Genomic DNA, 21,157 nt, shown 5'->3' with positions numbered 1-21,157 from the left:
AACTAGGTTGATAACATTTGAGTTATATGCAAGCATGAGAGAAGTACAGTAGCCCACCCTTTTCTTCTGGGGTTTCAGTTCCCCATGGTCAGTTGTGGTCTGAAAATAGAGATAAGGTACTTCAATAGTAATCACATTCTTAAAATTTTTACTACAGGATATAGTTTTATTTACTATAAAAACAATTGCTTTGGGGCCAGAGTGACAACACAGTGGTATGAAGTTTGCCTTGTACACAGTCAACTTGGGACAGACCCGAATTTAATCCTGGGCATCCTATACAGTCCCCTAAGCCTGCCAGGAGTGACTTCTGAGCACAGAGTCAGAAGTAACCTTTGAGTGCCACCAGGTGTGGCCCAAAAATTAAATTAAAAAAGAAAACAAAAACAATTGCGGGGCCGGAGAGATAGCATGGAGGTAAGGCGTTTGCCTCTCATGCAGGAGGTCATCGGTTCGAATCCCGGCGTCCCATATATGGTCCTCCCGTGCCTGCCAGGAGCAATTTCTGAGCCTGGAGCCAGGAATAACCCCTGAGCACTGCCGGGTGTGACCCAAAAACCACAAAAAAAAAAATTGCTTTACTATAGTATATTATTATTATTTTCAACTTCCTACTTTGCCTAATTTAGAAATTAAACTTTATCACAGCAAACATAGTATCTATAGGATTCTGTTCTTTTAGGTTTCAGACTACAGAGAATTCTGAAATATATTCCCCATGAATGGGTGGGGTGGAAAGGATAGACCACAACCATAACAACTAAAAGTAAAACAGCTCTGGAACCAAAAAAACTTGCAATACAATTCAAAAAGTTTGGCAAGAATCAACCTAGGTGTTGTATAAAAGGAGAGAAAGTTAGCACTCCCTTTGACAAGAATGGAAGAGGCTTCAGCCTGCAATACGCATACCATGCAGAATGGTGGTTCCAATCCCAGCATCCCATATGGTCCCCTAAGCCTGCCAGGAGCAATTTCTGAGCATAGATCCAGGAGTAACCCCTGAGCACTGCCAGGTATGACTCAAAAACCAAAAAAAAAAAAAAGAATCAACCTAGGTCTTCAATGTGTCCAACAATATTGAGTGGATTATGAAGATGTGTATGTGTGTGTGTGTGTGTGTGTGTGTGTGTGTATATATATATATATATATATATATATATATATATATATATATATATATATATATACTCAATGTAATACTATGCAGCTGCAAGGAATGATCAAATCTTGCAATTCACTACTACTTGGAACTAGAGAATATCATGTTAAGTGAAGTAAGCCAGTAGAATGACAAATTAATCTCATTTATTTGTGGCCTGCAGAATACCTGGACAAGGAAATGTATGACTTTAAAGGGTACATAACACAATTACCCTTGGCTCTAGAATATAGGAAAGAAAAGGACATATAGGGGGAAAAAACCAAGGTAGTAAAGCACAAGCAGATAGGAAGTGAATGGAGGTGGGTTGAGTTGATGGGATTGTTGCTAAAACATAGCATGCCTAAAATTCAACTGTAAATAACTTTGTAAATCATAGTGTCTTATAGAATTAATCCTCAGGTTCTAAAGCTATGACACTGGAAAGACATGAATCTGGAAGCAAATGTGGAGTTAGGACATTATACACACACACAAACACACACACACACACACATACACACACACACACATCACATAAGCCTTCAGTCCCTAAGAATCAGGCAGCTTCATGAGAAATCCAGAACCGCAAGAGAGCATTTTCCTGAAAATTCAATTATTACAAGGAATGGACCACACCTAGAGGTGGGATTAAGTTGCCTAATACCAATCCAAGGTGCTACATTCAAAGATGTTTTCAACCAATGAGTAATCAAGGCATATACGAAATGGGATGGGATCTGACTAATCCCACATCTCCCCTAATTGACTTTATGAAAAATGCAGAAAATAGAGGTAAAATGAGGTAATACACACCCCAAGGGAAAGTGAGCTTACTAAGGGAAAGACAGACATCTCTAAAAATAAAGGGGAATGATATAATTTTTTTTAGGACAGCAAAAGCTTAAAAATTAAGAAGAAAAACTTTTGACCTAATAAACAGGGTGTCCTTACCAAAGAAACTCCTACCATAAGACCAACTGCAGACTCCAGGCACATTAATTTGTCTAACTCAAAAGTCTTTCTTCAAGATCCCAGGAAGGCTTCTCCTCTACCATTGTTTTCACTGTGAGATTTCAGTACTTAAAATATTGTTGTTAGCACTGATCCTACGTCAGAGTCATGATATTCTGAGGCCTCTCCACCGTTATGTGGTAAGGCAGCTCATTCTTAGATGACCTCCAATTTTCCTAGACCATTCCACCTTTATGGTTTCCCTGTCAAGTCAGGGATACCGAGGGTTGGCCGATGTAATGATGCAAAGGTCAAGTCAATATGATGAGCCTGACAGTGGCCACAGTCTTTTCATCTATAGGAGTGTACTGGTAGGAGGGAGTCTGTCCCAAGAAACTCCAGAACTTTTCTTGATACTGAGAATGATTAAAGCCTAAGTCAAGTCATTACGGCAACTGTTCAGAAGGCCCCCTGTAACCAGAAATTACTGAATGTTCATCCCTAATGGATAATAACTTCTTAGTATCTAATATTTTCCAATTTTAATTTGCCCTTGCTAAAAGAACTGTGCCACAGAATATTGAGACCTAAGGGAAAAATAATAACAAACTAAACAATCCCAATAACTTAGTTCTATAAATAACACAAAACCGCAAGGGTACTCTCCTAAAAATTTTTCTACCATGGAGATAGCACAGCGGTAGGGCATTTGTCTGCCTTGCATGAAGCTGACCCAGGATGGATGGTCGTTCGAATTCTGGCATCCCATAAGGTTCTCCAAGCCTGCCAGGGACGATTTCTGAGTGCAGATCCAGGAGTAACCCCTGAGCATTACTGGGTGTGGCCCAACCAACCAACCAATAATTAAATAAATTTAAAAAAAAAAGAAAAGAAAAGAAGGGTAATGTGCTAGAGGTAAATATGTTATTTACCTCCACATTAAAAGGAATGTATTCAAAGACATTGTCCCAGCTGCCACCTAGACCCAGAGCTCACCTTAACTCCCCATGAAGACATCACAGCCATGGCCATGCAGAAAAGTTTTGCTCGGGAAATCCTGGACTCCAGGGGCAACCCCACGGTAGAGGTCGACCTGTATACAGCGAAGGGTAGATTCCGGGCAGCTGTCCCCAGTGGAGCTTCCACAGGGATCTATGAAGCTCTGGAACTAAGAGATGGAGACAAATCTCGCTACCTGGGGAAAGGGGTCCTGAAGGCTGTGGAACACATCAACAAGAATCTTGGTCCTGCCTTACTGGATAAGAATCTAAGCGTTGTGGATCAAGAAAAAGTTGACAAATTTATGATTGAGCTGGACGGAACTGAGAACAAGTTCAAATTTGGGGCCAATGTGATCCTAGGCGTTTCCCTGGCAGTGTGCAAGGCTGGAGTAGCTGAGAAGGGAGTCCCACTCTACAGACACATTGCAGATCTGGCAGGGAACCCAGATCTGGTCCTCCCAGTTCCTGCCTTCAATGTGATCAATGGGGGTTCCCATGCCGGAAACAAGCTGGCCATGCAGGAGTTCATGATTCTGCCTGTGGGAGCCAGTTCCTTCAAGGAAGCCATGCACATTGGTGCCGAGGTCTACCATCATCTCAAGGGGGTCATCAAGGCAAAGTATGGGAAGGATGCCACCAATGTGGGTGATGAAGGCGGCTTTGCGCCCAACATCCTGGAGAACAATGAGGCCTTGGAGCTGCTAGACGGCCATCCAGGCAGCTGGTTACCCTGACAAGGTGGTGACTGATATGGATGTAGCAGCATCTGAGTTCTTTTGCAATGGGAAGTATGATCTTGACTTTAAGTCACCTGATGACCCTGCTCAGCACATCACTGGGGAGAAACTGGGGGACCTGTACAAGAGCTTTATCAAGAACTATCCTGTTGTCTCCATTGAGGACCCTTTTGACCAGGATGACTGAGCCACCTGGACTTCTTTTCTCTCTGGGGTTGACATCCAGATTGTGGGGGATGACCTCACAGTCACCAATCCCAAAAGGATTGCCCAGGCCGTTGAGAAGAAGGCCTGCAACTGTCTGCTGTTGAAGGTGAACCAGATTGGTTCAGTGACTCAATCCATTCAGGCCTGCAAACTGGCTCAGTCTAATGGTTGGGGAGTAATGGTGAGCCACCGCTCCAGGGAGACTGAGGATACATTTATTGCTGACCTTGTAGTGGGGCTCTGCACAGGACAGATCAAGACTGGTGCGCCCTGCCGCTCAGAGCGGTTAGCCAAGTACAACCAACTCATGAGGATTGAGGAGGCTCTTGGGGATAAGGCTGTCTTTGCTGGACGTAAGTTCTGTAACCCAAAGGCCAAGTGAGAAGCTGGAGGGCCCAGGACACCTGGACAGCCTCAGGCCGTCAAGCCCTTCTTTGTGAAATAAACACTGGTACCAAAAAAAAAAAAAAAAAAAAAGGAATGTATTCAGAAAGTCAGCATTCTAAAAGGAACTATAAATTTTGGGTTAATTCGATAATTCTAGTATTGACAGTAGTGTTGTAATTTTATGTTTAAAAAAGTAAGAAAAGTAAAGGCAGGGAAGGAAATAGGAAGAGGGCTCTCAGCCCTATCTTTCAGGCGGATTAGAGGATACTCTGACTACAAACCAGTCCTTTTCTGAAAAACAAACAAACAAACACTCTCCCTGATGTGACTTCTGTTGGAACTATTCCCTGTAGTTTCTTGACCTCTGAGATAAGCCTATCATGCTAAGGAAAATTAGCAAAAACTTCTGCATTTGCTTCCTCAGATCTCAAATAAATAGTAAATCATAAAACATATCCTGAGGAATTATAGCAAAGATGAATGCAATCCTTCAAGATCTGATGGCTAAGAGCACCCGTTCCCATGTTTCTCTTTACCAATGTGACTTCTATGTAAGCTGGAGAGATCAGAAGGTGAATGGTGACCTACTACAGTACATTCAAGTTATTTAGTTAGATACACTCTGATAACCTTACTATAGAGACCATTGGCATGTGGCCTTTGATCAAGAAATTTTTCTTTTCTATAACTATCAGAAAAAAATTAGAAACAAAAATATACCTCAGGCTCTATTCTAAATTGTGATAAGCTATTGAGGCAAGAAACCCACAAAAAGAAGCACATATGGAGGTCTATTGAGCAATGGAAAATAAAATCCCTGCCCTAGCAAAGGGATTATGAGATTTGTGTATCCATTTCTCATCTTTGATTCACATACGGGGACTAAATCCAATGGATAAAATTTAAAAAAACAAATTCATTTTTTATTTTAAAAAGTTAATTTATTTAAATACTGTGGTTTTCAGGGTTGTTCACAATACCGTTGGAGGTTTTTCAGTTACAAAGTTATTCATGATTGAGCTTCAGTCATATAGTATACAGCATCCTTCACCAATGTAAATTCCTGCCACCAATGTGCCCAATTTCCCTCCTCCTCCTTCTCTTCTTTCTCTTACTCATCTTCTCCTCTTTCTTCTTCTTTCTTTTTCCCATTTAGACACTGGTTTGCAATATTATTACTGAATATTGTTAAATGTATAACCCTTTATCTCCTTTCAGCACCCAGTTCTTGTCCAGAGAGATCATTTCTATCATTATCATAGTCCCTTTTCTGCCCTAACTACATTCCCCCACTCTTAGTGGCAAGCTTCCTACTATGGATTGGTCTTCCTGACCAATGTTTCTGAAACACCATTGATAAAACAAATGGTAGCAAAGATAAGCAAAAGAACTACATTAAACTAAGAAGCTTCTGCACCTCAAAGGAAATGGTGACTAGGGTACAACAACTACCCATGGAATGGGAGAAGTTATTCACCCAATAATCATCTAATAAGGAGTTAATATCTAAGATTATATAAAAAGGCACTGATAGACCTTAATAAGAAAAAAAATCATCTAACCTCATTCAAAACTGGGAAGAAGAGATGAATAGACATTTCCTCAAAAAAGAAATACAAATTGGCCAAAACACACATGAAAAAATGCTCCACATCATTAATCATTAGGGAGATACAAATCAAAACAGCAATGATATCACCTCACATCACAGAGACTGGCAAATATCACAAAGATATGAACAACCAGTGCTAGTGAAGATTGCAGGGATAAAGGAACCTTATCACTGCAGGTGGGAAATCAACTGGTCCAGCCTTTTAGAAAAACAATACGTATGTTCCTCAAAAACTAGGAATTGAGTTTTCATATGACCCTGCATTTCACTCCTAGGAATATACCATAGGAGCCCAAGAACATATGTGGAAAAGCCCTCTGTATTCCTATGTTTATTACAGCACTATTCACAAAAACCAGAATCTGGAAACAACCCAAGTGCCTGAGAATAGATGAGTGGATAAAGAAACAGTGGTAGAGCTACACAATGGATATTATGCAGCTATTAGTAAAAATGAAGTCATGCAATTTGTTTGTACATGGATGGATATGGAGAATCTTATGCTGAATTTTGAAATGAGTCAGGGAGAGGAATAGACATTGCACTCATTTGTAGAATATTAAAAAAGATAGTATGGTAATTAAAATGATTCTTATATTAAAAAATTAGGCCATTTTCCAATGTTTCCCTTCCCTTTGTTACTATTATTTATGTATTGATGACTGTAGGTGACACATGCTTGGTTGTGGTGCTTACACAATTGGTTATGGTATTTGTTTACTAGGGTGTGTGAATCTTGCCGAATAAGCTCAGGTGCTGAGAAGGAGTTTAACACAGCTTAGGTGTAATGGCTGAATATGTGATCACCTGGTGTCACTCTGGACGTTCAGACACATTTTCATTGTAGTGCTTGTTGGGATTGCTTTAGTATTCTCCACAGTGCTCACATTTTCCTGGAGATGTGCTCAAGAGCACATACTCAGTTGTGACACCAGGAATTCCAGACAGCAGAGCTACCAGTACTGTACTTGGTTCACATGGGCAACACAATGGGTAGAACTCATGACCTCTTGACTGAATGAAGGTATTTTAGTCATCTCTGGAATCCAAATAAAAGATTTTTTTAAATTCCAAGACAGAGATCTTTACAAATTTCCTTTCTACATTGTCATAGAGTATTTTATGATCACAAAGATTCACTGCAACTCCATCATGAATGAGTAAACTCTCACACCCTGTTTAACTCAGGAATGATCATATTAATTGTTTGACTTATGATATAGGAAACAAAAATTGAAGTTACACCTTAGGCAGCCACTTGAAGTACTAGGTTGTCTTTTTGTTGCCTGTGATCATGGTATCTACAAAAGGTCCACAAGGAACCACACAAGTTTACCTTGTTAACTCACAACAGATAAAATAGGAGTAATAAGTTGGTTCTGTTTTAAGTAACTCAGATTTGGGGTGAGTTTGTTACCACAAAAATCATAAACAAATAAAAAGAAGCTGAAAGTTCAACTCTGCTCAAAGTTCAAAAATCTGCTTGTTCCTTGGTAATATGCATTCATGGTTGCTTTTCCTAAACACATCTCTCTATTCTGTACAGGGTTAATATGATTCTAGCAAAGTTAACAATCATCTAAATTCCAAGGGGCATGTTGCATAGTCAAAGATATTCACATATTCTTAGCTCATTGTACTCTTTGTTCCATGAATCAAAGGGAATCTTTAGTATTTCTGAGAATTCACTTGTTTACCAGTAGCAGAATAATTTTCACATTTCTTTGTCATTTGCTTACATATTGTCTTACTAGTTGGCTGTGTTAAGAACAGGAATTACTTTATATTTCTTATTGTCAAACGTATAATGTTTGGCACATACAGATACTTATAAATATTGATCAACTGAAAGTGAATAAAAGTTTACCTATTTTCTTCAAACTTCATTCCTCAAATTTCAGGGTGACCTACCTTTTTTTTGGGGGGGGGTTTAGGTTTTGGGCCACACCCAGTGGTGCTCAGGGGTTACTCCTGGCTATCTGCTCAGACATAGCTCCTGGCAGGCACAGGGGACCATATGAGACACCGGGATTCGAACCAACCACCTTTGGTCCTGGATCAGCTGCTTGCAAGGCAAATGCCACTGTGATATCTCTCCGGGCCCCAGGGTGACCTACCTATCTGAATCACCACATTCAATTCATGGCAGCTTTACCTTTTTCTCTGTTTCTGATTTAAAATACAAATAAATGTGCTGGCTGTTAGTATTAATTTCAAATAATTTTATTTGCCCCTCTCAATCTGCTGGTGAGAGGTATGGCATTTGTTATGGTTACTCAGTACACATGTCTTCTAGGCTTCCTGCTGCTTAGTATTAGCAGCATCAATATTCCCACATCAAATGAAGCATCTCTGTCTCTCACTGGGGCTGCAAAAGGCCAACCAGTGGTATCAGAGGAGTCTCACATCCAAATTCTATTCATGACCATTTCCTAGAAAAACTATTAATTAACAAATAGCTCTAGGACTTGCCTAATGTTTCCTATCATCTGAAAATTATTTCACCTTTCTAAGTCCCACCCCTATCATTCATTTCTCAGCTTCTTCTATTACGAAAACAGTAGTCATCAAATATGACTTAGTTCTTGGCAGGGCAGAGCCTTTGTATAGCAAGTAAGGTGCCCAATTTCCAGCATCTCATATGGTTCCCTGAGTACTTTCAGGAGTAATCCCTAAGCCCTGTTATATGTGACTTGAAAACAAAACAACACATACACACACACACACACACACACACGTATGTGTGCACACGAAGACTTACTGAGTCTAGACCCATAGTACAGTGGATATGGCTCTTTGTTTGCATGTGGCAAATCCATGTCTGATCCATAGCAGTCAATATGAACCCTGAACCCACCAGGAATGATCCTGAGTTCAGAGCCAGGAGTAAGTCCTAATTACTCCTGGGAATGGCAAAAAAAAAAAAGTAAAATAAGTACTCACAATAATGAATAACAATGACAACAAACCAATTAACAATGGGGGAGGAAATGAATAAACAAACACTTCTCAGAGGAAGACAGGTAGATAGTCACTAGGCACATGAAAAATTGCTCAACATCATTTATTAGGGAAATCCAAATCAAGACAACAATGAGATAGTCTCTCTGGTCAATGAGAATGGCACATATCAAAAATAGTTGAAATAATCTGAATTGGTGGGGATGTAGTAAAAAGGTACTCTCATTGGCCAGGAATGTTTTTTGGTTCAACCCCTGTGTAAAACAATGAGAGTCCTCAATAAAATTTTAAATTTAGAGTCATATGACTCAGCAATTCTACTTTTGGGATTCTACCCCCAAGACCAAAAAAAAAAAAAAAAAAACCCAACTAATTTGTTCAAAAAGACATATGCACACCATTATTATTGCAGTAAAGTACAATAGCTAAGATATGGAATCAACCTGGGTATCCCACAACAAATGGATTATGAATGTGATACATATAAACAATGGAATACTATGCAGCTACAGGAATAATGAAATCATGCAACTTACTGTAATATGGTTGAAACTGAAAGATATTTTTCATGCTGAGTGAAGTAAGCCAGAAGAAAGACAAATAATATGACTTATCTGTGTTACATAGAAAAACTGGATGAAGAAATGTAAGGTATTAAAGGATGCCTAGATCACCCTTGACCCAGAGTCTAGGAAGATGGACAGAAAAGGAAAGAAATGGAGGGAGGGGAATGAGAAAGGGGAATAATGGGGAAATAGGAATACACTCGTGATGCGGGAGAGTGCTATACTACATAAGCCAGACTACATCTACTGAACTTTTAAGATGTGCCAGCCAATGTGGAGTAGGGGTCATGGGAGAAATGGGGGGGAGCATGGGAACACTGGTGGAGGGAAGTGGTTGCCTTTGTAAGTCTTGTAAAAGTCTAAAAAAAAGTCTTGTAAAGTCTTTGTAAAAATCTTGTAAAACTCTAAAAAACAAAGAAATCTAAAACTCATCCAATAGCTTTGTAAACCACTGCCTTTTCATTAAATTAAATTTATACACACGTTTTAACTGAAACCCAACTACAGACATGTGCTTAAACAAAGACACTATTATAAGAAATCAAAATAAATCTTCAGTCCATTTTCCTTTTTATCTTCTTTTTCTTCTTTCTCTTCTTCCTCTTCCTCTTCTACTTCTTCCTCTTCTTTTTCTTCCTCCTCTTCTTTTTTCTTTCTCCTCTTTTTCTTCTTCCTTTTCTTGTCTTCTTTTCCTTCTTTCTCCTCTTCTACTTTTTCTTTCTCCCTCTTTATTTTCTTCTTCTCTTCTTCCCCTTCTTCCTCTTTTCTTGTCTTCTTTTCTCTTCTTTTCCTTCTTCTTTCTCCTCTTCTTTTTCCTCTTCCTCTTCCTCCTTTTCTTTTTCCTCTTCTTCTCCCTCTTCTAGAGATAGCTCAACTCAGCTCCTGGGCCCCGCCCCTGCTAATCCCGCGAGAAGTTCACAAATCCCTCGCTTCCAATCTTAATAAATCCCCTGAGGGACAGAGCCAAGGCTGGGCTAGGTGCGCAGCCTCCCGCCTCACTTCACCCCGGTCTCGCGAACTCAATCCAGACTCTCGCGATGTTTCCGGAGCCGACGGTGTCCACGAGGAGGGCATGCGCATGCGCAGTGGAGGATGGCCGGGTGAGTGGGCGGAGCTTGTGCCCACGCCCCCGTGACCTGTGCCCTACGGAAGCCTGCGAGGGAAGGGCAGTGACCGCTGCTCCGTTCCAGCTGTCCAGATGCCCAGCGCCAACGCCAGCCGCAAGAGCCAGGAGAAGCCGCGGGAGATCATGGAGGCGGCAGAAGTGAGTTTCATTCATTTATCCCCTTCCCAGCTCCCTCGGGTGGACCCTCGACTGTCCTGAGCCCTGCAGAGATGAGGGAGGAATAAAGGGGTGACTTGGGGTGGTCCCCAGCCAGCAGCTAGGCCCAGACTTTGCTCTAGGCCTTTGGCCCCAAGACCCAGAGCCCACTGCAGGGCTCTTTTCTCATGGGGGAGCCCCAAGATCTGGAGGAAAAATCCATGTCCTGAGGGGTGCTAGGAGGTCTTGAAGGCCTTGGTGCCCCCCAGAAGTCATGGAGACTCACACTGGGGCTCCCCCGAACTGAGCACGCCCTGCTCCTAATGCACAACCCCAGCCCCACCCTGGGAGAATGGGAAGGTCCCCTGCTGTTAGAGTTCTGGATCTCAACATTCTTGTCTAGGAATAGCTGTAACTTCGTCAAACTGTGTCACTGGGTTGCATCATTTCCCTCCCTTATGACTCTTTAAAGAAACCTTTAAAGAAACTCTTTAAAGAAACCTTTAAAGAAACTCTTTAAAGAAACCTTTGGATAAGTGACTCTGGTAGGAAAGTTGGGAGGTTGATGGAAAATGCATTTTTTGAGAGGAAATGACCCCAAACCGTGTGCGTCTTTTATGACATGTGATTCTTGGGCTCTTTTTTTGCAAGTGCAAGTTTGAAACCAGTTTCCCATGTTGCCCCTGCCCAGCTCTTTCCTTTTCAGATGGGGAGGCCTTAATTTGTGATAACATATCAAGAATAGGTCATGTCAACTATTACAATTGGGTGAAGGCTTGCTGAAATGTAAACAGTATACTTCTATATATTTTTTATTCTGTTTTCTCTAGCCTACTTAAGCAGGTTTTATGCTACATTGTGTGATTGCTTCTCTTTGCCTTGCAAGTGTTTTTTTTTAATATGCAAAAAGTTGTTCTGTAATCATTTTAATATGCTGTCTGGTTTGCTTTAGTATAGAGATATGAAATCTCCAACTCTCAAGGTGAAATTTCCAACAGATAGCTATAAAGTAACAGGTAGTGTTTCATACATCCCTTAAGCTACCTTGTAAAAAAAATCAAAGAAAATTATAATGGTCTGTTGATTTGATTGGTTATATAAGTAACCAATGTATCCTTACAGTTAACACAGGTCTAACTATAAGATAGGCATTGTGGCCCAGATACTTAGAGGTAAAATGAAATTAAAATAAAGGCAACTGGGGGCCAGAGAGATAGCATGGAGGTTTGCCTTGCATACAGAAGGTTGGTGGTTCGAATCCCGGCATCCCATATGGTCCCCCGAGCCTGCCAGGAGCGATTTCTGAGTGTAGAGCCAGGAGTAACCCCTAAGCACTGCCGGGTGTGACCAAAAACCAAAAATAAATAAATAAAGGCAACTTAACTACTTGATGTTTTGTTAATAATAGTGTAGGCTCAAGATCAGCTGTTCCCTAGTAGGGACTTTAAATTTGTAATAAGAAAATTCATACCTTATAGTACCAGGGGCCTCATTCTTGCAAAGCATATACTCTGCCATTGAACTACATTCCTGCCTCCTACTATATTTGGAGAAATTAGTTAAGATCTATTCCATGTGTTTAAGTTTATCCAAGAGTCTTTTATACTATAGTCTGGTTCAAGACAAATGAACCAGAAATTAAGTGCTTATCCTTTTTCTATGAAGAATAAATGTATAAATGATATGACAGATGCATACACTTTTTTTAAATAGCTGATTCTTTTAATTAACTGATAGAAAATGTTAAATTCATTTTAAAATTCTGTTATTTATAATTATTGTTTGCTGTGCTGTTAGTGTATATCTAAAAAGTCATAATGCAAAACCATCTTTTGTAGGATTATGCTAAAGAAAGATATGGAGTACCTTCAATGATTCAATCTCAGGAAAAACCAGGTTAGTAGCTATATGATAATAAACTATTTTTCTTTTTAATCTCAGGAAAACTTTATGAAGTTATAAATACAGTTAGCCCAAATAAAGTCATAACTAAGGAGGTATAACTCAAAAATGTTTATATATTAGTATGAAGTTTATATGAAGCAGATACCATAACTCTTTGGGGTTTGTGGGGATTTTTGTTTTTGTTTTTGAGTCACACCCGGCAGTGCTCTGGGGTCACTCCTGGCTCTACGCTCAATAATTGCTCCTCACTGGCTCAGGGGACCGTACTGGGTGTCAAGATTCAAACCACCTTCCTTCCTGGGTCGGCTATGTGCAAGGCAAATGCCCTACCGTTGTGCAATCTCTCCAGCCCTCTTCGGTTTTTTTTTCTGTTTGGTTTTGCTTGGTTTTGTTTTTTTGTAATACTTTAATTGAACCACCATAAGATACACAATTACAAAGTTGTTCTTGATTGAGTTTCAGTCATAAAATGTACACCACCCTTTACCTGGGCGCATTCCCTCCGCCAATGATCCCAGTTTCTCTCCTCCCATCCTCCCTGCCTGCCTCTGGGAGTAGATATTTTGCCTTTGCCTTTCTCTCTCTCTCTCTCTCTCTCTCTCTCTCTCTCTCTCTCTCTCTCTCTCTCTCTCTCTCTCTCTCTCTCTCTCTCTCTCTCTCTCCCCTCTCCCCTCTCTCTCTCTCTCTCTCTCTCCCCCCCTCTCCCCTCTCTCTCTTTCTCTCTCTCTCTCTCTCTCTCTCTCTCTCTCTCTCTCTCTCTCTCTCTCTCTCTCCCCCCTCTCCCCTCTCCCCTCTCCCCTCTCCCCTCTCCCCTCTCCCCTCTCCCCTCATTACTGAAACACACATAACACTCCTTTCAGCACCTAGTTCTTCTTCAGAGGGATCATTTCCAACTATCATTGTCATGGTGACCCCTTTTCTGCCCTAACTGCATGCACTCCCCTGTTACCTACCATGGACTGAAGCTACCTACCATGGACTGGTCCTCCTGGTCTTCATCTCTATTGTCTCTGATATTAATTACCATACTGTCTTTTATTTTTCTTATATCCCACAAATAAATGAGATTATTCTGTTGGTTCCTCTCCCTCTGATTCATTTGGCTCAGCGTAATACTCTCCCTATCTATCCATATATAAACAAATTTCATGACTTTATTTTTTTCTAATAGCTATATAATATTCTGTTGTGTAGATGTACCACTGTTTCTCTACCCACTATCTATTCTTAGGAACTTGAGTTATTTCCAGATTCTGGCTATTGTGAATAGTGCTACAAAGAACATAGGGATTTGTAGTGTCTTCTGCATTGTGTTTTTGGGCTCCTAGGTTATATTCTTAGAGTGGTTTTTGCTGGGTTATATGGTAGCTCAATTTCTAGTATTTTGAGGAATGTCCATACTGTTTTTCTAAAAGGCTGAGACCAATCAACATTCCCATCAGCAGTGTATGAGAGTACCTTTCTCCTTAGAACTACTCCAGCAGTTGTTCTTGTTCTTTTTAATGTGTTCAAGTCTCTTGGTGTGAGATGATATCTCAGTGTTTTGATTTGCATCTCCCTGATGATTAATGATATGAAACATTTTTTCATATGCCATTTGACCATCTATTTCTATTTATTTATTTATTTTGGTTTTTGGACTACACCCAAAATGGTTACTCAGGCTTGCCAGGGTTACTTAAGGCTCTGCACTCAGAAATCACTCCTGCAGGCTTGGGGGACCATATGGGATGCTGAGGATCAATCCCAGGCCGGTCCTGGGTCTGCCACATGCAAGGCAAACACCCTACCTACCAGCTGTGCTATTGCCCCAGTTCCATCTTTTTTTTTTTTTTTTTTTTTTTTTTAAGAAATGTTTGTTTATCACTTATCATTTTTGGATGGGGTTAGATGTTTTTTTCTTGTTAAACTCAACCAGTTAACTTATATATTAGCTCCTTATTAGATGGGTAGGGTGAATAGTTTCTCACATTCCATAGGCAGTCCTTTATATCCTGGTCACCATTTCCTTTGAGGTGCAGAAATTTCTTAGTTGAATATGTTCAATTTCTTTATCTTTGCTTTCACATGCTTGATCAGTGTTGTTTCATCCTTCAAGATGACTTTAGCTTCATTGTCATGGAAAATCCTGTCTAGGTTTTCCTCTATGTACTTTATGGTTTCAGGCCTGATATCAAGGTCTTTAATTCATTTTTTTTGTTTGTTTTTGTTTTTGGGCCACACCCGGCAGTACTCAGGGGTTACTCCTGGCTGTCTGCTCAGAAATAGCTCCTGGCAGGCACGGGGGACCATATGGGACACCGGGATTCGAACCAACAACCTTTGGTCCTGGATCGGCTGCTTGCAAGGCAAACGCCGCTGTGCTATCTCTCCGGGCCCTTTAATTCATTTTTATTTGACTTTTGTGCACGGTGTTAAAGGGAGGTCTGGATATAAAGGGAAGTCTGGATTTGCTTTTTTTGCATGTAGCTGACCAGTTTTTCCAACACCACTTGTCGAAGAGACTTTTCTCGCTTCACTTTGTATTTCTTCATCAAAAGATTAGTTGATCATGTACCCGAGGGTCTTGTCTTAGTATATTCAAGTCTGTTCCACTGATCTGAGCATCTGTATTTATCCCAGTACCATGCTGTTTTAGTGACTACCACATTGTAGTACAGTTTGAAGTGGGGAAAGTGAAGCATCCTTTTCTCTTTTTTCCAAGGATTGCTTTAGCTATTTGTGTAGGTTTTTGTTCCATATGAATTTTAGGAGTGTCTGATCTATTTCTTTGAAAAATGACTTGGATATCCTTATAACAGTGGTTCTCAAATAGAGGTTCCGTAAAGGGGGGCATGTTTGACCTCGGCAAACACTCATAACAAGCTAAGCCCTGTGTTTATGTCTCTGTATGTCTCTGGAGCTGAGAGTTGCTGTATCCTGCTTCAAACCACACTTCGAAAAGCTATGCATTGCAAAACGTGGCTCATTGTAGCCATTAATCCAGACATTACCTCTGGTTAAAAAATTAGCTCAAATTATTTTATATATTTTTGTTTTGCAAGTTAAAGTTATTTTTAATAAAGATACTATTTATAGTCATGGAGGGGGAGCGCAAAAAATGTTTTCTTCTTCCGGGGGTGGCATGACGGAAAATAATTGAGAAGCACTGCCTTATAGGGACTGCATTAAATCTGTGCAGTGCTTAGGGAAATACCGCCATTTTAATGATATTAATTTTCCCAATCTATGAGCAGGGTATGTTTCCATTTTCTGGTATCCTTTTTTATTTATTGAAGCAGTGTTTTGTAGTTTTCTTTGTATAGGTCTTTCACCTCTTTAGAATTTATTCCAAGGTACTTGATTTTCTGAGGCAGAGTTGTGAATGTATTGTCTCTTATTATCTCTTTTATTAGGTGCCATAAATCTGACAAAGCATTCTCAGATTAGTCCCTTACTCTAGAAAATAAAGAAAATGTATTAAATGAATGTTTTAAGTAGTAAATTATATTATTAAAAAATTTCTAATTGATTAAGATTGAAGGTTTATAATAAAAAAGGTTATCATTTTTGTCTTCGTGATCTACAGCCTTTTTCTATACTTTGCCAAGCTTGATTATAGTTCCTTGAAATTGACTTGTAGTGTGTGTGTTTTAGATCTGTTGTTTTTTTTGGGGGGGGGGTGTTGGTTTTGGGGCCACACACAATGATGTTCAGGAGTTACTCTTGGCTCTGTGCTGTATAATCTATAATCATTTCCCTTTCTTTTGTTTTTATATATGTATATGTATACATATATATATACACATATATATGTAATTTTAATTTACCTCAGCTATTGAACAATTTTTTTCTTTTGGTAGGCACATCAAATTATTTTGTTCAATCTTTGCTACAAATGCAGACCTTTAAGTTGTGGCCCATTGGAAGCATCAGCTACTTCCATCTTAAGGTTTGCGAATGTTATGCTTTTGAAATATATCTCCAAGTGAATTTTATTGCTTGCTTGCTTGCTTATTTATTTATTTATTTTTGGTTTTTGGTTTTTGTGTCACACTCGGCGGCAGAGTAACTTGGGGGTTACTCTGTGCTCAGAAATTGCACCTGGCAGGCTCAGGGGACCATGTGGGTTGCCAGGAATTGAAATCAAACCCAGGTCTGTCTGGATTGGCTGCGTGCAAGGCAAACACCCTACTGCCGTGCTATCACTTCAGTCCCCTGAATTTTTAATCCAGTTTACTTCGTGATCACGAAATAACTTTCCTGGGTCCAGAGCAGTTTGATCCCCCAAGCCAGGAACAATTTCTGAGTGCATAGCCAGGAGTAACCCCTGAGCATCACTGGGTGTGGCTCAAAAACCAAAAACCAAAACAAAACAAAACAAAAGTAACTTTCCTTTCCCCGCATTGTTGGAAAAGTTCAAGTGAAAGACCAAACATCTTAGCTAAAAATAAATCTTTCTAAATTATAAAAGACTTTGGGGGAGATAAGTAAGTGTAAAATATGCTGCAAGCAGTAGGTGTTGTCTCCTGCCAGGACTAGGTAGAGGAGTCATTGAAGACATGTTTTTAGTTGAGTATATTCTAGACTTTAACTAGACTTCTTTAACTAATCCAAATAACCTCTCTGGAGTTTCAGTCTCTTATGTAAGTCTGGTGCATGCCCTATTTCCACTTTTTGACAAATACAGATTCATTTTATAAGATCTCCCCACCAGAAGAATAACCTATGTGTATAATCTGATTACAGTGACAGTACTGTTTTGATTTTATTTCTGCTGAAATCATACTTTGCATAGCATAGTTGCTTCCTTTTCTATCTGCTACTGTTTCTCCAAATTTCTTCATACCGTTATCACACAGTGGATTTTCCAACTCAACTCTTGATAATTACGTTTTAGTCATTCAAACTGTTGAATACGACATGTACCTCAGTATTTGTAAGTAAGTTGAAGGTAAAAAAAACACCTATCTGATTTCTTGATTTTTGGGGCCACATTCCGATATACTTGGATTTTCCTGGCTCTTTGCTCAGAAGTGATTCTTAAGTGTGCTCTGGGGACCATTTATGATGCTAGAAATTCAAACTAAAGTTGGAGAAAACAGGGCCAGCACCTTAACCCTTGTACTATTTCTCTGACCCACTATCTAATACTTGGAATGTCACATGAGACAAGGGCAACTTTTTCTGTTTCAATTGCATTACAGCTGTTGCTACAATGGTATATCTAGTTTTTATGTTTTTAATTAATACATGTAATTTTCTTTAATTCTAGTTACTATATACATTAAAAATGATGTTTTGGGGCCAGAGCAATAGTACAGCACGTAGGGCATTTGCCTTGCAAGCAGCCAAACTGGGGTTCAATTTCTGGAACCCGTATGGTTCCCCAAGCCTGCCAGGAAATATCTCTGTGCACAGAGCCAAGAGTAAACCCTGAGCACTGCCAAAACTAAAACTGAAAAAAAAAAAATCATACATATATATGATGTCCTATTTCTATCTTTACATAATTAGTTTTGTCATGGTTTTTATGTTTGAGGTACTCTGTCTGAAGGTAGTATTTTACTAGAAACAGTAGTTGTTGGAACTCAATAGTAGTCAAAGAAGAATTTATTGGCTCTAACTACAGGAAGCAAAGTATGAAATACCATTGATCTTATGACTCCCAGCAGTATTTCAGGATTTTCTGGATTATCTTGGTTCTATTTCCTTTATTATTTTTGTTTGTTTGTTTGTTTGTTTGTTTTGGGGCCACTCTGGGGGGACCAGATGGGATGGCATGGATTGAACCCGGTTCTGTCCTGGGTCAGCAGAGTGCAAGGCATTCCACTGTGCTAGCAATCTGGCTCCTATATTTTCTTTAGTTGAGTGACTTATTTTGTTTGTTTGTTTTTGTTTTGGGGCCGTACCCAGTGACACTCAGGTGTTACTCCTGGCTATGCACTCAGAAATCGATCCAGGCTTGGGGGAGCATATGGGGGGGACACCGAGGGGATCGAACCAAGGTCTCTCCTAGGTTAGTGCGTGCAAGGCAGATGCCCTACTGCTTGCACCACCTCTCTGGCCCCTAATTGAGTGACTTTTATGCTTTCATCCTGCAAATTTGTGTAAAGAGGGGGAAATGGAGATTGTAAACCTGGCTTCCACCACCTCAGCTCAGTGACTTTAGGACCGAAATGGCGAACCTATGGCATACGTGCCAGTGGTGGCACACAAAAGCTTGCAGCTGGCACGCAGGAAGGTCCACAATTAAGATATGTGGCACGTGCCACATAGTTTTTAGATACTAAAATCTTTTTGTTGTTGTTGTTGTTGTTGTTTTTGGGTCACATCCGGCAGCGCTCAGGGGTCACTCCTGGCTCTGCATTCAGCTCAGAAATAACTCCTGGCAGGCTTGGGGAACCATATGGAATTCCGGGATTCGAACCACTGTCCTTCTGCATGCAAGGAAAATGCCTACCTGTATGCTATCTCTCCGGCCCCAGATACTAAAATCTTGTTATTAAGGTTTAATTGACATGCTGGCATTTTTTAGGAAATTATTTGGTTTTGTGCAGCAGTTTGGGCACCCGGGCTCAAAAAGGTTAGCCATCACTGCTTTAGGAAATAAAACTTAATTCCACAATCATTGTTTTAATCCAAGTATTAAGTTCCACAAAAAAATTTTCATTAAGTCGTAGTAATGTCTATTCTTCTGAATTAGTCTGAAAGTATGACCCTTAAAGCTGTGAGAGTGTCTTATTGTGGCAGTCAGGCAGTGTCAGTTAAAGCAAAGGTAAGTAAGGCAGGTTATACTTGGCCTTATATTGAAGTGTTCAGCAGATGTGTGTGTTGAAGCTATTTCTTTGCCCTCTAAACTGAAATAAGGGGCCAGGCAGTTGCTAGTTAGAGTTCCTTAGCTATCTCTTTAAGTAAAGTGAAAGATAATAGTTTCTTGATTTAGGAAGGTGGCAGATCATTTGATAAATTTAAAAATATATTTGAAGGGGCCAGAGTGTTAGCACAGCGGGAAGGGCTTTGCCTTGTATGTGGCTCACCTGGGTTGGATCCCTGGTATCCCATATGGGTCCACTGAGCCTGCCAATTTCTGGGCGCAGAGCAGAAATAAAACCTGAGATTACTGTGTGTGGCCCTAAAACAAAACACATTTGAAAAGTAAAATTCACAAAATTTGAGGTAAAATGTTAGTGGAGGGATATAAAAGAGGTATTGTTAGATATTGAAATTTATTTTAAGAAAATAACAAGTGCTTTACACCTACTATCCAACCTAAGTCATCTCATTTATTTGCTGCAGATCGAGTTTTGGTTCGGATTAAAGACTTGACAATAGGAAAAGCTGATGAAGTTGTTTGGGTACGTGCAAGAGTTCATACAAGCAGAGCGAAAGGTAAGATTGATTTAATGAGTAAAGTCCTTGATGTGATGACTGAATCTTTTTGTCTTACAAATTACTCATTCACCATACTAAATCTTAAAGACAAAACAACCCAAAAAGGTAAAACAGAAACTCCTGTGTCTTTTTATATCACTGTATACTATTAAATCATGCTTAATCAGGGTCTTATGCATAATCCCTACAAATAGTTTCATCTTAAAGACTCACCTGAGGAACAGGAAGATACGTCAAGTAGCAGAATGCATAAGACGCCACTCCCCTCCCTTGCAATACCAGGTCTATCCATATTGGCCCCAGAGCAGCTCTGGATTGAGCAGCATCAGGGGTAGCCCTTATATACTCACGAGAAAGGGAAAAAATCCAAGGCTCATAAGTGCTTTTTTAGCATTGCTCAAAAGTTTAATATATGAAGTGAAGAATGATTTTGAGAAGTTCTCATTTGTTGACTATATTCATAAAATTTTGATGACATACGACTGAGTAGTCCAAAACTAGTTACTTGATGTTCATTGATTTTAATTTAAGTTCAATAGCTTAAGAGGATCCCACATTAGTACAAATATAGAATGTTTTCATTATCATTGAAAGTACTGTTGTACAAAATTGAACTAAGAATTTAGCTTTAACAACTGAGAAGAGTGATTTAAACAAATCTCCATTCCCTTAGAAAATTGTCCTGAGTGTTCAGAACTGTCTAAAAATATTAAAGACATTTATACTAGTTTACATTAGTTTATGGGTTACATTTTTCACATATTCCTACATATTCCTACAAATTGGGATTCAAAATGATAAACTGCTGGCCCAAGTTCTCATAATAACTAATGGCAAGTAATTGCTCTTATGTCATGGGTTTGTTTTTTTTTTTTTTTTTTTTACTTATGTGATTATTTTTTAAGATCTATAAAAAGTTTTTCTCTTTACTTTGAGGAGCTGCCAGGCACACTTGGCCATTGAGACATGCAGCTCAATTCAAGGGCCTGAGAATGCCAGTATTAGGAACTTCCACTGTCACCTGACAGTACTCAGAGGCCTCCAGGACTACTGA

The 21,157-nt window shown here is 39.7% G+C and overlaps 2 protein-coding genes and 1 pseudogene across 2 annotated transcripts in view; all 3 read left to right on the top strand.

Moving 5' to 3' along the window:
* The first annotated feature begins 833 nt into the window (after positions 1-833).
* LOC126010260 (uncharacterized) lies at positions 834-976 on the top strand (annotated as a pseudogene).
* Positions 977-3,116: 2,140 nt separating this feature from the next.
* Positions 3,117-4,514, top strand: LOC126009263 (beta-enolase-like). Its single transcript, XM_049773671.1, is given in 2 exon segments — positions 3,117-3,796; positions 3,798-4,514. Coding segments are annotated over 2 exon segments (1,302 nt in total). The 3' UTR covers positions 4,420-4,514.
* A 6,170-nt stretch (positions 4,515-10,684) lies between these two features.
* The window catches only part of DARS1 (aspartyl-tRNA synthetase 1), a 52,781-nt gene continuing 42,308 nt past the window's right edge, over positions 10,685-21,157 (top strand). The window contains 3 exon segments of the mRNA XM_049773757.1: positions 10,685-10,827; positions 12,663-12,720; positions 20,008-20,100. Of these exon segments, the coding sequence (XP_049629714.1) occupies positions 10,762-10,827; positions 12,663-12,720; positions 20,008-20,100 (217 nt within the window). The 5' untranslated portion in view covers positions 10,685-10,761.

The sequence above is a fragment of the Suncus etruscus genome, chromosome 5 (genome assembly GCF_024139225.1).
Source record: "Suncus etruscus isolate mSunEtr1 chromosome 5, mSunEtr1.pri.cur, whole genome shotgun sequence".
Lineage (NCBI taxonomy): Eukaryota > Metazoa > Chordata > Mammalia > Eulipotyphla > Soricidae > Suncus > Suncus etruscus.
This window is presented reverse-complemented; position numbering and strand designations above follow the sequence as displayed.